The sequence below is a fragment of the Accipiter gentilis genome, chromosome Z (genome assembly GCF_929443795.1).
Source record: "Accipiter gentilis chromosome Z, bAccGen1.1, whole genome shotgun sequence".
Taxonomy (NCBI): Eukaryota; Metazoa; Chordata; class Aves; order Accipitriformes; family Accipitridae; genus Astur; species Astur gentilis.
In genome coordinates, this window is record NC_064919.1 from 25,547,790 (window position 1) to 25,564,187 (window position 16,398).

The 16,398-nt window shown below is 41.0% G+C and overlaps 1 protein-coding gene across 1 annotated transcript in view; it reads right to left on the reverse strand.

Annotated features, from left to right (window-relative positions):
• CAMK4 (calcium/calmodulin dependent protein kinase IV) overlaps positions 1–16,398 on the reverse strand; it is a 178,243-nt gene that overhangs the window by 9,608 nt on the left and 152,237 nt on the right. Inside the window, exons 7-10 of the mRNA XM_049794867.1 lie at positions 14,808–14,882; positions 9,410–9,485; positions 4,819–4,945; positions 2,524–2,676 (exon numbers count right to left, since the gene is read on the reverse strand). Coding sequence (XP_049650824.1) covers positions 2,524–2,676; positions 4,819–4,945; positions 9,410–9,485; positions 14,808–14,882 — 431 coding nt within the window. The remainder of the gene's footprint in view (positions 1–2,523; positions 2,677–4,818; positions 4,946–9,409; positions 9,486–14,807; positions 14,883–16,398) is intronic.

Genomic DNA, 16,398 nt, shown 5'->3' on the forward strand with positions numbered 1-16,398 from the left:
TATTTATCACTATTGCAATATTGCATATGCCAAGCACAATGTTGCAGAGCCTACAGGCAACTTCCTATGTATATATAAATACACATTGGGGATAGGCTTTCATATCACATTAAATGTCACAAAATGAAGACATGCATTAAGAGAGTTACATTAGCCTTTGCCATGAAGACTTTTATTGCCTGAAAAAACAAACATAGAGAGGTGAGAAAAAGAAAACTAATCTCTGTGTACAACAACTCTAGCTATTTTTGACTTGGCTAGCTCTCTGCTTAGGCATCACAGAAGAAGCAGGTCTGCAGGCAGTGATGAGGAGTATAGCAAGTTTTGTGGATGGTTTGGACCGGTAATTGGGGGGGGGGGGGGGGGGGGGCGGGGGGGAAGGAAAATAAAAGAAAAATAAGATGCTAATGAAAAAACAGACTATATAAACATTGGCAAGAAAGAAGACTCAGCTAATATAGAATATGAAGTCAAAGTGCAAGGCATGAGCCAATGAAAGCGGCAATAATTTCAGAATTGAGTCTAGGCCTCTTAAAGGAAAAATCACAGACATCCACATGAGTGTTGAGAGAACTTTGGACAACAGATTACAAACAGAACAGGCCACTCAATGATATGACAATGTATAAAGATACTTCTAATGTAATTTACTCTCACTAGTCATGTGGTTGTTTATTAAACAAATTCAACACAATCTATGAAAAAAACAAATCATGACTGACAGCTTAAGTGTTATTCTACAAAAATATGTCTTTAAGTAAAGAAAGCCTACTGCTGGACTTGTCTGTTGGAAAAGAGAGGATAATTTTATATTATTCTTACTAACAAAATAACAATTAAAGCATGTATTCACTACCTGGTTTTCTGCTTTGCTCTTACTTTTTGGACAGGAATTAATTGTCTAAAAATTCATGGTTCATTTTATGCATATATATGTGTAAAACTATTAACTCTACAATAACTGCTAACTCCAGTTAATTCTCTTAATAATTGGAGATTTGGTCATTTAATCTTTAATAGAAAAGTAATGAAGAAATAAACTTATAAAAAGCAACAGCTTTTAAATATAGAAGTATAAGTTGGTTGACTATAGGGATCTAAATAAACTGGGCTTCAAAAAAATCTTATTGGTGGTCAAAGGTGTAAAAATATGAAGAGCATGAAAATGAAAACATGCAAAAAGGGCACACATTTCTTTGTCACCTCCTGGGCAGGGAATGTAACAGCTCATTCAGAAATAATGAAATTCATGACTCTGCTCATGCTCTGAAATCATTGTGATATAACAATATTGCACGGCGTCTTCAGTGAATACGCAGGTATCTTGCTGTAATTGTACAGAAATCCTTCTGAAGAGAACAAAGTTAATAGACACATTTAGTCAGTTCTGCATGGGCAAAAGCGTCACTGTGAATTGTATCTACAGTGTCTGAGACCTTTGTAAATGACAAAACTTTTTTCTTTGTCCTGTAGAGATTCTCTGTCAGAGTTTCCTCCTAATACTGAAAAAACCCGAGCAAAAACAAAGTTAAGGGTCATTGTTTGTGAATTTGGTTTTGCATGGGGGTTGTAAAGCTCTCAGAGAAGATGCTTTTTACTCTTATTCCCCAGGGCTACAAGGGCAGCTTCGCTGGAGCTGTTGGTAATTTCTGTGCTGAAGTATCCCTGGTAGTCTCTCCTAAGCAGACACAAATCTTTAACAACTGAAGGGATTAGGCGAGAAGAAAGTTTTCCAATGTTATGTCAGTTAGATGCCCAGCTGCCTGCTTCTTCCTATGATAGGTATGTAGATTAGATGGTAAAGGAGCATACCGGTAACACAAAACCTAACGGCATTTTCAGCACAAGCCCTACCTGCACTCTTGTCTTGCAGTGCTTAATTTCCACATAAAGAATGCTATTGCACATTTGCTCTCAGAGGTACTTGGAAATGCATGTGTGGGGCCTGTTAATTTCAACCCACACATTTTATGGACCTACATGTCTGAAATGCTGATTCTAGATCATACAGAAGGATGGCTTAAGCTCCTGCTTTGTATTGATAGGTGCAGAAACTGAGGGTGGCTTACAAATCAAAATATGCTATAGCAGATAAAATATCTTCCAGATTCATGGATGCTCATGAAGAAACTACTCTGAATTTTGTTCTTTCTGTTCACTACTCTAAGGATGTACCAGCAGTACAGGACAGACAGATAGACAGAAGCAAGGAAGGAAGAAGGCAAGAAAGGAAGGAAGGAAGGAAGGAAGGAAGGTAAGGAATTTGCAAAAGCTGTGTATCTTCTCAGCAGTTCTGTCTGTGTGGATAGAGTTTCCAATCAACATCACCCTTTTTTTTTGTTGTTTGGCTGCAGACATTGACTAAGCCAGCTTCAACTTTTGCATCTTCATCAATCATCTTAAATAAAAAGCTTCCATACCACTATGGAATGTTGTCCTGAAAAGTGTGCAAGGTTTCTGTAAGGCTACTAATTTAATTGCATGCTTTCATAGCCAAAACAGAGACTCTGTCCAGAGACTTGCCTTAAGTTTACGGCGAGCATTGAATTCTTGAAGTTTCTTTTGTGCGTTGTCCATATGTGCAAAGTTTGCTGCCTTCCCTGTGACCCATGGGTGCTGCAAAGCCTGTAGAGTGGTGAGGCGTTTCTTGGGGTCTAAAACAATCAACTTTTTGACCTGCACCACAAGGAAGAAACACACGACTGTTAACCTTATTCTTTATTTACGTTTACCGAGCTTTGCATTTTGGGGCTTTGGTCTTGGTTTGGGAAGCATCTTAGTGAAACACATTCTAAGAAACCAGCCAAAATTTGCATTCAGGTCTTTACATGTATTTTGTTTCTGGAATTTCTTGGTCCTCCATAAATAACATCTGAATAAGACAGCCACTAAGGGGTAAGAGGGGAGAAAAAGAATCAGCCAGTTACCAACATTTCTAAGAGTATGTACAAATGCAGCTGGCCTGTATCCGCCATAGGCTGTTGTATGTCTGAATTGTGATGTAAACCCTAAGAGATTCTCAAAGTACCCCCAGCCAGGCAGTTCTCTTAGCAGTATCCCCACTTGTGGATTTGGACAAGGTTTAAACTGTATTAGAAAGTTTAAATTCAAATCTGTGCAAATCGTGCAGTCACTGCAAGGTACATCACAAATGAAATGTATCTTTCAGTCACTGTAAAACCTCATGTACACATCAACTAAAAAGTACTGTACAAGTATTTCTCTCTTACCCACTCTGAAAATAACTCTGTTTATGCCATTCTTTCTGTTATTGAGACCAGGGAAGCTGCAGCTCTCCAAACACAACAGTAGGACATTTTTGGGAACAAGACACTGCAGACACACCCCTGGGAGTGGAGGTGTTACAAACTGCTGGTTAAAAAGTGTGTCCAGTCAAGCTGCATTTCATGGGTTTTGCTGTATGTCTGGACAAGTGGTGTTTTAAAAAAACAGAAGGGTGAGGATGAAGTAAAGAAGTACATGGATGGTACTCAGCCTCGTACTTGCACAACTCTCCTGACTGCACACCCTCTTGGAGCAGAGTGCAAGTGATGGCACACAGCTCCACTACTGCTATGTGCCCAAGTGTGAGGGGAGGACTCACTTTATGGCTCTCTGGAATTTCCCTACAAAGAGCTATTAAAGAAAGAGTGGGTGCAGGAGACCAGGCATTGTGATGAATATCTGCTCTGCATCCACAGAAGAGGTCAAGTTAAGTAAATCACTTCAGGTCAACACCCCAGAACTGCCCACAGCATGGGTTTTGAGAGCCATGGGCTTCATCCTTATCTACAACTTGCTGTACAGTATTCAAACCCGAAACTCTGAGCTTTGCTGTAGCAAAATGGTAGGGACCAGTTTGGATCAAAGCTCTCTGTATACAATAAATGAGCAGTTTTGCTGCAGGCTGCTGTTTATTTGGGTTTTGACAACACAAGGCAGTAAATTATATTTTTTTGACCTTAGAAAAACTTCACATCCAGTACAACAACAACAAAGTACTTTGAACTTCTATGGTCCTTCCATCTGAGGCATCCCGAAGTACTTTACAAACACCAATTATGTAGTATTTTATGGCACAGTTTGTATAAGTAATATGAAACTGAGCATTTGTGTCTTCTGTGCTAATTATATAACTGAATTATTCAAGTTATTGTTGACTAAAAATCAAACTCAAGCATACCTATCTTTGCAGATCAGTATCTCCAGGATCCAATTTACTTTATCCAGTAATAAAAGAACACAGTGCAGATAGCACAGCAGCCCTTGCATTTTGCTAATGGACCATATTTATTAATGGTGAGTCTTTCCTCATCTACTGAGAAAAAACTTAAATGGACAGAAAAGGCTGCCAGCAAAAGCAGGGCGGGGTGGGTGTGGTCTTCACTCCTTTTTTATAGTCTTCCTCCAAAGTTCAGACTTGGAAACTGCACAAAATACAGGGCTTGTTTCTACATTCCCCTGAAGGTGGTTGCCTGGCAAAGAGGAGCAATGAAATACCTCAGAGCTAGCATGAAAGGCAGGCATACTTGCATACTGTGACAGCTGCCAACAGTCTGTGGCTTAGCTCACAGATGGACCTGAACATCCATGGTTTTGAGTGCAAAATTACAGCACTGGACTAACAGGGTATATTTAACAGCACCATAATATACCAGAGATAAGAAGAAGAAAAGGAAGGAGCCATATGAACAATTAATTAACCAATTATTCTGCCCCCACCCCAAAACTGACTCTCTCTCTCTCTCAGTGGAAGTGCTACTAGCCAAATATGTGTCAGCAAAGACACTCCAGTCTCATTGTTGCTTTAAAACTTACTAAATCCTTGGCATTCAGAGACACATCATCCCACCAGGGGGACACAAAGTCATATTCACAGTTCAGGATTCTCTTAAACATGTACTGATCTCCCCTTTCATCATAAAATGGTTCAAAGCCACAAAGTCTGCAAGGATAAAAAAAGAAAGAAATTTATCAAAGGTTAGTCTTGTGTAGTGAGAAACAGTTCCTGTTATTATCTTCCCCTACTTAGTGTCCTGTAGACCCCTTTGGGAAACCAGACCTGGATGTACTTATGAACTCCTAATTCTACAGAGCAGAGCAAAATGGGGTCATAAGCAGTGGGAAAGGCTGATCAAATTGTAAATTTTCCATTTCTGCATGTCTGTAATTGGAACTATTAATATAGGGACTTACCATAAGAGTAGTCATGCAACAATTGATATCTGTTTACCTTCTACATGCCAGTAAACATTTTCTAGCAGCTCTTTGTTCTGCTGGTCTCAGACTGAAGGCCCTTGGACTACTTAGTCATTCCTCAGTCTGAAACCTTTGCTCATCCCTGCTCTCTTCTGTGAGTCTTCTCCAGTTTATGTGTCTTTCTGAAGTGGGTGCGAACACCATTCGGTGTGAGCACACCACAGAGTTGCAAATTAGTGTAATGATGTTTTCCATTTTAATCTACATTTCTTTGCTAACAACTCCTGACCTTGGATTTGCTTTTTTTGATTGTTTACAAGCACAGAGTTAACGTGTTCGTAAAGCAATTATCAGAATCCCTGTAACTCCCTCCTGAGGGACAGGAATTAGCTGAGAAACCACATTTTACCTGTGAAATTAGAAGTTTTTTATATGTCCAGTTAGGACTGGTTTTCGCTTATGTTCATCACTGTATGTTCTTTCATCCTACCATCCACAAAATATAAAAAACTTCAGCAGGTTTTAATAATCAGCTCTTATCTTAACTTAGGTAACCTACATATTATCAAGCAATCATGTAATCTCACTAACTGACTGCATTTATGAACATAGTGAATAATACAGATCCCAACACAGATCCACACTGCTGGCCCTTGGGAAAGCAAACTCATAGAAGTGGTTACCATTTATATAAGATCCTTTTTTCTGCTTCATTGCACTCTAATCATGCCTGCACACATAATCAGATGTTTTAAAGTGAATTTCCTATTCAACCAGTAAGCGTTCTGAGCTAAACAGAAAGTCTGCTACTCTGCCTCCCGAAAATGCAACAAGCAATAAGATGATGTCAGGAAAACAACAGCAGACCATAAAGAACAAGACATCAACTAAAACAAATTGAGAAAATTTAACCTTACATTTTAACTTGTTTTTGTATTTTTAAACCCAATCAGTGTGCTCACTGTCCTGAAAAAGGAGAGAGATGTTCAAGGAAAAAATGTGTTTTGGGGAGTGGTGTGGAGCTGTGGGTGGAACAGCTGCATCATTTTGCACTGCTGAAGAGGAGAAAACCTCTACTGTAAGCACATTCTGGGCGCATTACTAATTTCCAAGTCTGGCAGAGATGGATTAAAACATTCAACCTCCCAATACGCTGTGCTTCAGCAGGTCGAGCTGGTCACAGTCCCTCTGCTGCTCCCCTCCCGTTTGCCTGCCTCTCCCACCACCATTTCTGAGCTTGCTTCAGGTCGGCCCCTGTCCCCACAGAGCACCTTTGCTGAGCAGAGTTGTTGGGCCACTAACTGGTTCAGTCAAACTTGGCTTCGGGATACCAGCTAACTGATGACATACAGTGAGAGCATGCTTAAGGCTTGCTGTGACTGCATTGGAAGCCTTCTAAGGGATTGTCTATTTACTCCTGAAATTATTTTCATCTCAACTCACTACCATCACCTATTGTTGTCTTATTAACAATTCCTATGGTTACTCTGCTGCCTAAAACCCCTTCAATTTCAGCAGCCAGATTTTTCACTACATGCCAAGTTAGACGACTAAAACTAGAGGTGTGATTTCAAATTAGATAAATTAAACCAGTGTAAGACCCAGTGTGGCTGCTCTTGATTTCATTTTGTTATGAAAACTCATTTTATTATGCTGATTCCTTTTAAGCCAATTATGTACCAAATAAAGTCAATGTAAACAGCTTCAAAATCAATTAAAACTGACCAGACAGTGTTTTGTGCCTTTTGAAGTAAGTTAGTGAAAAAACACCTTTGATTAAATCAATGCAGTTTTGACTGCAGGCAAAGCCTCTGTATTTGCTGACCACTATCTGCATCTCAAATGTGCAGTAGAACTTCTAATGTGCTGCAGGAATACAAAAGGACTGGTCTTCTTTGCTGTTAAAACTAGAAATATGGCTTCCCTGGAATTATGACAGTTATCATCAATAGGTCTTAATATAATTTGCGTCAAGAATAATTGTTCTGTCAAAATACCTGTCAAAGTTTTTCTCAATCACATGGTAAGTCCACTTTGTATTGGTGAGAAGGTACAGTTTTATGCACGTCTTCTGTAGCATGGTAGTTAACTCTTACATCCACTCTATTTCAGAGGTACATACAGCAATGTATTTTTTGACTGTACTTAAGTGCATTCCCTCTACTAAACTATGGGACTGAGACATACAACACTGTTGTTTAGGCTGCAGGATTAATGAATTAGTTACTGTACAGGTACCTTTCCGGTCTCAGCTTGTAATCCATCAGAAATATTGATCTACAAAGCTTTACACTCAATAGAAGGGTTTTAAATGTGGAATATTGTTGCAGCTAAATGGAAAAGATAGCCAAGTGCATTTGACTAGCACCCTTTTTGCTTAACTTGCTGCTGTGGGTCAAATTGGATTTCTAGAGGGGAGGAGAGGAACAGAAGGAGGAAGAAGAAGAGGAGTATCTGTACTGGCAGTATCCCACCCCTAGCACAAACTCACACGCTTGTGTTTACACCAGTGCAGAGGTTTAATGTGGCTTGGGAGCATCTCCTAAACAGCTGGGAGGTTTTCAAAGGCTGTGTATAGCAAATGTCTCTCCATATATTGGAACAGGAATTTCCTGTACGTTCTCGCTTGGAGCTTGCCTACACTTGAAAGCAAGTTCTGCTTAAGGAAGGCTCTCAATCTCAACTACAACTATCCCTCAATCATCGAATAACTAGGCAAGCCCATGGCTTAATCTAGATACCTTTGTAAAGGGACAACAAAAGGCACCTCTACAATTTCAGGGACAGCCCTGCTGGCAAATTTTACATCTCTGCCACGTATGGACCCCTAGAACTGATGAGAAAAGATCACCTGGCAGGCAGTATGTGAGATGTGATCTTCTACAGACTGAACCAGGCCTTGAGACAAAGATTCACATTTTAAAAGAAGCAAGTAACAAAATGGCAAATAGGAATATTGTAGCCTATTATTTACAGGCACTCAAAAGGAGAGCCATGACTTATTTGAAGCTTATGTACAGAACAAAAGATGCTTTCTGATATTTCCATCAGAGTGTTTATATATCCTTACAAGTGCTTTTAGTATAAATCCTAGAAAATATAATTCTTTCTTTGCAAAAGACACAAAGAAAGTAATGGTATTATTACACACTGTACTTGCTGGACACATTTAATGAGTCCTAGAAGGGGAAAGAAAATGGCCTGGATGTATAAAATCCTCCATATCTTCAATGTGTATGTGTAAAATCCCATTTTCTTCCCATAAAAGGCATCCTGCAAGTATCATATACAACTACACAAGCCAGCTGAGCATTGGTGTTGCCAAGGGAATAAATGAAGTTAGTTATTCTCCCATAAAAAGAAGTGTCGATACATCAGATAGAGTTTTCCCTTCTCAATGATATTCCTTTGAAAGATTCCATCGACACAATAAAATAATAACAATGCTTACCAATTGAATTAGGACTAGCCATATTAAGATGCAGATGCAAGTGCCTACCTTTAGACACAAATGTTTTGAATTTTGGTCTGCAGTTGCAACTTAACTGTTTAAAATATGTATGGCCAGCATCGCTCACAGCCCTCTGTCAACAGTGTCTGGTTAACTTGTAAGAAGTGGAACACTTCAACATTAATCATTTAACCCATCAGACTGATTTGCAGACAGAGGGTTGAGGGCTGTTACCTGCCTCCTGGCTGAGATGTTGTGAGACAGCAACACTGATGCTGCAGCTGAAGCTGTAGCAATGTCTGTGGCTGACACAGATGGGGCAGCTGCATTTGGGAATATTCACATGCACTGTGGAACTACTACAAGCACCTTAACTTCTCCTTGCCCCATCTGTAGTTGAGAAACTACTTAGGATCATAGTATATCTCATGGTTTATGCAAATGAGAAAAAAACATACGATGCTTTCTGACACTCGTATGCTTGTATTTTTGCTTTCAGCAGCTTCGCTGCTATTCATTCCCTTTAATAGCATGATTCTGTGCAGACCTTGCTGCTGTTCAGGAAGAAGTGTTATATTTACCAAATATATAACCCGAGTGTTTTGCCATGGTCCTCTAGGATTTGACTGACTTAAATAAGATTAGGAATATCATAATTAAAGTTCAGGATCTTGTGTTTTCCAACAGCACAGATCATAATGTCATAAAAACCTGCAGGTGCTCACAAATTAATCACTCCGGGGCACTGTCTGCACTTACAGGATGTAGGTGATAATCCCCAGTGACCACATGTCCACCTCAGGGCCATAGGCACATCCCCGCAGTATCTCTGGTGCTGCAGATGATAAAACACTTGTCAATAAGATGAAAGTTGAATGTAGAAATAACAGTCACAAGGTCAATTTAAGCTCCATGCACACTCGTAGGTGTCTTTAAAAGTTAGGGCCTGTCCCTTTAAGCGCTTAATTAGGCAAATTATTCCCTTCACTGAGTATAAAGTAAAAGAAATCATGTCCAAGCACAGCTAGAATAAAATGAAAAGTGGACTTTGGTTTCAAATTGCTTTTTAGATTTGTGAAAGGAACCACAGAAAGCTACAGCAGCACTGGGGCTGCAGTGTGACAAATGAAGTGCTACTTTTGCTTCAGTATTTTACTTATTTACTTGGTACTTTATTTGGACTTTATTTTTGGTATTCTGTTTTAATTGTAAGGAAAGACAAGACCATTTCAGGCAATTGCTTTTGCTGCAGTGCAGAGCAGGTGGAAAGGCCAGGCAGTCTTGGGAGACTCTGGCTCTGCAATGGTGAAGAGGAGTTAATCTCTGCTCAAGCAGCTTGACAGACACACCTCGAGGAAAGCTGAGCAGACTGCCACATCCCCCAGACGGTGTCTGTTGCTGCTGTGTGTAACTAAAAATGTGCATGGATGCACACTCAAACCGTGATGTGCCTACCTCAAGTACAAGTACACCTGACCCCTGTGCCCCTCAGGCCTCGTACCTCCACGCATCCTCAAGGTTTGTCTCCGACTGGGCAAAACTCCCTGGGCAAAGCTCCTGAGGTGGCAGGATGAAAATGCCACATCTCCAGAGAAGGAAATGGAAGTGCTTGATACTAGGGGAGGCAAGACCCTTCCTTCCCTCACCTTTTGGCCACAGACAAAAGTACCCAAATAATTTGGAAAAAATAATTAAAAAGACACTGCTAAGCCACACGTCCACGTATCAGTAGCCCTTCTTCTGTATTAATATCCATCAGATATATGGCATGGCAGCAAAGCCCCTGAGCCCACTGGTTCTACGATGCACATGGGATGGCTGCCACATTTCTAGGGCACAGTGGACTTGCTGCACCTATGCCCATCAATGCTGCAGCGCGTACTTATGCATCTCTTTGCCCTCTCGAATTACACTTTCACAGTCATGAGCAGCAGGGCCAAGAAAGGCTGGGACTTCCCAAAACGTATGATAGGTCCCTGCTGAGCCTGAAGCTTTGGTTGCCCATCCAGACTGAAGCAGGCTGCTGGCATGCTCCTGCTTTGCTCCCAGACTGTGCAAGGTCTCCATTGGGGCAGCTAGCTCTCCCAAGGAATGGGCAGCAACACGGTATGATTTTAATCAGAGTTTGCGCAACTCCCTAATGGCCTCCAGGCAGCTGTCTCAGAATTTTTCAACTTACCTGAAGGATTTACTATGCAGGGAACACATGAAGCATTTTCACAAAGCATTAATATAGCAGGCAAAGGACATTAATCACTAAGTTTGCTCCATACCACTTGTACAGCTGGCAGCTGGGAAAAAGCTTGCCAGTCTAAGTGCAGACTTTCCCTACCTTCTTATTCTTCTGCTAAACAGACGAACAGAGAAGGGCTGGTTTTGAGAAGGGACACTAGGTCCCAATTGATTTCAACTCAGGTCAATCCGTAGCTAACAGGACGGCCTACGTGCAAAGCAGCCAATGGCCTCAGAGAAAGAGATGGAGACGGACCAAGAAAAGAGATGTTAACCACGGTTCTCCCTGCCATGTTTGTTAATGCCATGTGCGGGGTTCTGAAGTAAATAGGACGTTTTTTCTGTTTAATGGCCAATATGCTTCCTCTTCTAGAGAACGGGATGCTTCTTCGGACGTCTTCTTGCTCAGGAAAAGGGCAGAAGACACTTTCTGCCCTTTCGCTTTTCTCCTCCTTCCCCCTCAGTATTGTGAAATGGCTACAAAGCAGACCAAAGATTTGTATACACAGGTCTGCCTTGCTATTTGGACTGTGATTACACAGTTATATATCTTGTAAATATAATTTTTTAATATTTCCAGAAGTTTGCTTTTGGTGAATGGATTTGACTGATACATTGCTGTTAGTTTAGAAGTTGGCTGTAACAGACTGGTCATGAGTCACTGCTCTGCACTAGCTTATTTTTATATGCTACTGTCAGAAACCACTTATGCCCTTCTTGTTAAGTTCACTGAAAGCAGAATATAGCAGAAAGTTAAGTTCTTTGTGACCATCTTCTTGCTTTCAGTCCTCTGCATCACTTTGCACATCCCAGCAACTGTAGATTGGCAAGCCTTGATGCCAAAGTATCCAGACTCCAGTATGTGTTTTTGTTGGCGTGTCCTTTCTGGAGAAGCTGCTGATCACTGGGTGGGCAGGATGTGGGAGTCAGCAGCCTGTGACTATCAATTATTCATGGTTTAATTTGGCATTTAAACAGTATTCCTCCTGGGTTTCCTCCACTGCTGGAAAGTAATGCTTGAATGTTTTCCAGGCACGAGGAATTCTGCATGGTCAGTTAACTCAGGTTGTAAAGCAAGGATTGCAGGTCCATGTCCGTAGGCATCTCAGGTCCATGTCTGTAGGCACAAAGCTCCTTTCTTTTCTCAGTACAGATATTCAGCCTCAACCTCCCTACCAAGTCATCCCTACTCTGATAGCTCTTCTGTAGGAATCAGCCTTATCCTATTTTTACGGTATACAAAGACAGGCATAAAAAGGGCTAAATACCAACTACAGTTTTATGGCATTTGTAGTATAACTGTCACAAAAGAAGACAAACAGAATGTTAATAGCCATTATGTGAAAGACAGTTTTACAAAACTAAGCAGATTGGAATTCAGTGCTACTCTAAAGCATACTTGGCACCTGTATGTGCTTGGCAGAGAATGCCATACAAGGTGACAGACATGTCACCTGAATTGCATTATCAGCTGTGCTACAAGGTAACAGAGTAATCTTTTGGTCTTTTCCAATGTCCTCTTTCCTTTGCTTCTATAGTTACAAAAGCAAATGCCAGGTCTTTAGTTTCCACATGGCTTAGCTCAGCTATGTCCAAAACTACCCGAGATGCTTACCACCCAGCACACTGCTAGCAACTTGCAGTCTCTTGTAGGAGCCCATTCAGGATCTAGAGTTCAGCAAGCATGGTAGAAATAGACTCCTCCACGAGATCACATTGGTTTCTGGAGGTAAGCATCCACCATGGGAAGCCCAGCAGGCTTGCCCAGGTGTAAACAAGACCACCAGCCTCCCTGGCCATAAGCTGGTTGGCTAAGATGGAAGCGCCTTGCAACGAAGGGCTGCAATTCTCTTTTGCCATAAGGGCTCCTTTTGCATGTTCTGGCATGGGAGGATTAATTTCTGGGTCATTTTCTGGCTCCGGGACTCCAGGCGAGCTTCTGCGCGTCTCCAGGAGCTAACTGTCCCTGCTCTGACACCGAAGCTGTGCACAAGGGTGCTCTTCTGGGAACCTGACAGCCAGCACGGGATGCCCTGCTGAAAGCTGCCAGGCAGTCAGTGACGCTCCGTCCGGCTGCTGGCTGCTCGGCCTCGCACAGCTTGGCACCGCCACGGGAAACCCAGCCAAAACCCGCGAGGGTCCTGCCCTGCTCTGCAGACCACCCACCCACACGCAGGCCGGAGGGTCTCCACAGCGAGGGAGCATCCTGCAGGCCCCTGCCGTCCCCTCCGACCTGGGGATGCTTCTGCTCAAGAAAAGTCTGCTGTGTGCAGGGGACGGCCAGGCTGAGCGCGTGCCCGCCGGCAGCAGGACCAGCTCCTGCTGCAGCCCCGCAGGCGGAGCACAATGCTCCATCCCCACGAGGGAATGGCCGCTGGGGCTCAGCAGCATCTTTTTAATTATATTTTTCCAAGATCAGTTTTACGCTTGCTTTCTCCCTGCTGTGGCAGGTTATGTGCTTGAACTCTGCTTTTAGATTTTGGATTTTTGGGGGGTGAGTTTTAGTTATATCCTCTTTGGATTACTGGTATCTGACATACAGTGCAGCCATGGCATCGTTTGCCAGACATTATGCATATGGCAATTGCAGTGTCCGCTCTTTGCCCCACTTATTTTCTCCCCAGGGCAATGGAGGAAAACCCACACATTCCTAATTATTCACGGACTGTTACCAGTACTATGTTTTTTCACTTGCTTATCGAAACCTCGCTCTCCCATATGACACTGAGTAAACATATTTTTCCTAAATGTGATCCTACAGAAACTTGTTTTAATTTGAAATATCAGTGGTGGTTTTCTTGCATTCAAATTAGATGTCTTATATTATTAAAAGCTACAAGACTAAGAAGCATGAACTAGCTGTGATTTTGGAAAAACCAGAAACGTGTAAGAACAGAGCAACTGGGACAAAACACAGTTTCTAAACATTGTGCACATCTTCCATAGTTAAACAAGTAGAAAGTGTCCTTAAAGGCCATCAACTGAAAAATATAACCCCAACATCATTAAGTATATAATTTCCTAAGTTCTAAATTACTAAGGGAATTAAAATTACGATCCTTGTGTAATACAGTGCTAAGCTAACGAGTTAGATGTTTGCTTTGAAGTCATCCATAAACTCATGCTTGTTGATGTCTTGTGAATTTGCACAGGCAAATTAGTCGTTTTGGTAAGCAGCAGTTCATGCTGACTCACTCTCTTGGTAAAACTGAAGGAAACCTATGATTTCATTCTTATTTTGTGTAGGAGAAAAAAATATTAGTTGAAACTGCCAAAGCCTTTTTAATGCTGAAAGAGATGACTAGATCTACAGCAGTCATCCCAGTTGACAAGATCTGCCACAAAGCGCTCCTTGATGTTGCACTCATTATTATGTTATTTGGGTACCATTCTGGCATGGACCAGAATGGTCTGAGTGAAGCCTGCATTTAAAACCGTATATTTGCTGAAACATTTTGGGTTTAGGGGATTAATTTGTGACCCTACTCTTAAGGAATAATTTTATTTCCTCTACGTTAAAAAAAAAATAAGATAAATTCACTGTAAGCAATATTCAAAAATTCATAATTGTTATGACCTCTATAAATTTTTAGTGTTTTCCATTATGCCTTTTGTAGTCCAAATTTCTGCTGATGCCTCTCCAGTATTATTTTAGTAATTTCAGCATTTTTATGATGGTTGAACTTATTTCCATGCATGTAATGAACTTGCTCAATGACATATGTTTTGATTATTAAGCTTCAGTGCTACAGAATATGAGTTTAGAAAAATTTAACCCAGTGGTGGTTCTGAATTTTAGGGTTTTATTTCTGCTTTTTAGAGGTTTTCTGAATTTTTACTTCAGGGAGAAGCATTTCACCTTGGAAAGAGAAAATGTAACAACCTCACATAAGTGCAGCATACTGTAAATAAAAAAACATCATACCACAGTATCCTGGAGTTCCACAAACTGTCTTCATGGTCACTTGATCTTCCACAATCTTGGAAAGTCCAAAGTCAGCTGTTAAGATTGTTTAGGAATATAAGTGTTCTTACTTCCTTGTAAAATCACTTTGTTTTCACATTGTATATGTAATTAAATGAACACTTATGCATTAAATGAACAGTACTGTCCTTTCCAGAGATGAGGATCAATTTAAAGAATGCAGCCAGACTGCAATCCAAACACAAAATTTGTCCATACAAATGAGTATTCCTGGCTCTTCCTTGACAGAAACGTAGCTTGTGTTTTATCCTGAAGATTGCAGAAAGCCAATACAATGGCATGCTTAAGGGCATACAAGCAGTGATCCAAAAATGCATTTTAGGTATCTATTCAGCTTCCACTCTGTAAGTAATACAATAAAATTAACAGAACAATTCTGGGTTAAAAAATTGTGCATCAGTGATTTCTTGGATAAGGGTCAGAGTACGTAATCCCTGCAAGGAAAAATCCCAGCAGTATTTTGATAGAGGGCTTCTAGGGGCATGGAGGTTGTGCCAGGAGAAGTACTGATCATCCTTTTTGCAGTGTTTCCACCCTGAATTACTACTCAGACAGCAAAAGCCTTCATGACGTTACATGTCGTACTTGCATGACTCATTTTTTAAAAGACATAAAACCTGAAGTCTTCACAACTATTTTAGCTTTTGCTGAGAATAAACTGAGCTTCTTCAAATTTCAGTCTAGGTGATGACAGTCTGGCCTTAAAAAATGCAAAATAGAAATATTTTTGGTTTGTTACAGTGAATATAAAAGGGAATATTTTGACTCAAGATCAGGATAAAAATAGTGCATATATTATTCTAGAAATGTGCAGTTAGGGTTCACTTGTCCTTAAATGGTTACAATTTCTGTGTTATTATTTATCTAAACAGAAATATACTTTACTTTTATAAACACTGCCACTTATTGTAAATCAGATCTCAATGTAAACAAGGCAATAATCTTAACCAGAAGATGAATAATCACAGTATTTAGAAAAATGCTTCAGATGACCCTACACCAGTCTGTCTGTCAAACCAAGGCCACTGGGTGCTGCATTAAACTATCATGGTGCAGTTGTTTAGAGCCTTTCCAGGAAAGATAGGAACTAGGACAAAATGTAAATTAAGATACAATCCTGAGATGCAAGACTTCCCTAGAAATTGATATTAAATTGCTTGAGACTAGTTCATGGAAATCTGGTTCCTGAAACCCCTGATGACTGTGGCAACACTCACTCCTTACATGCTCCCACACTCCCACGCTCGCTGGTAAGGGAGCACAAGGTGGTATCTCCAAACTGGTCACATACGGCTCAGGAGCATTGCACAGAGCTCCTCTTTGCTCAAGCAAAAACTGGGCATACCCAGCATTTTTGGAGGTCATGCCCTTTGCAAGCAGCTGCCATCCCCAACAGAACTGGCACAATACATCCCTGTTCAGGAAAGCCTGCTCTCCCCTTGTCCCTCGTCATCCCCCCATAGTGCTGACCGTGCTTCAGATAGCTTCCCTATGCTCTTTGAGAAGATCACTTCTTATCCCCCAAATCTGC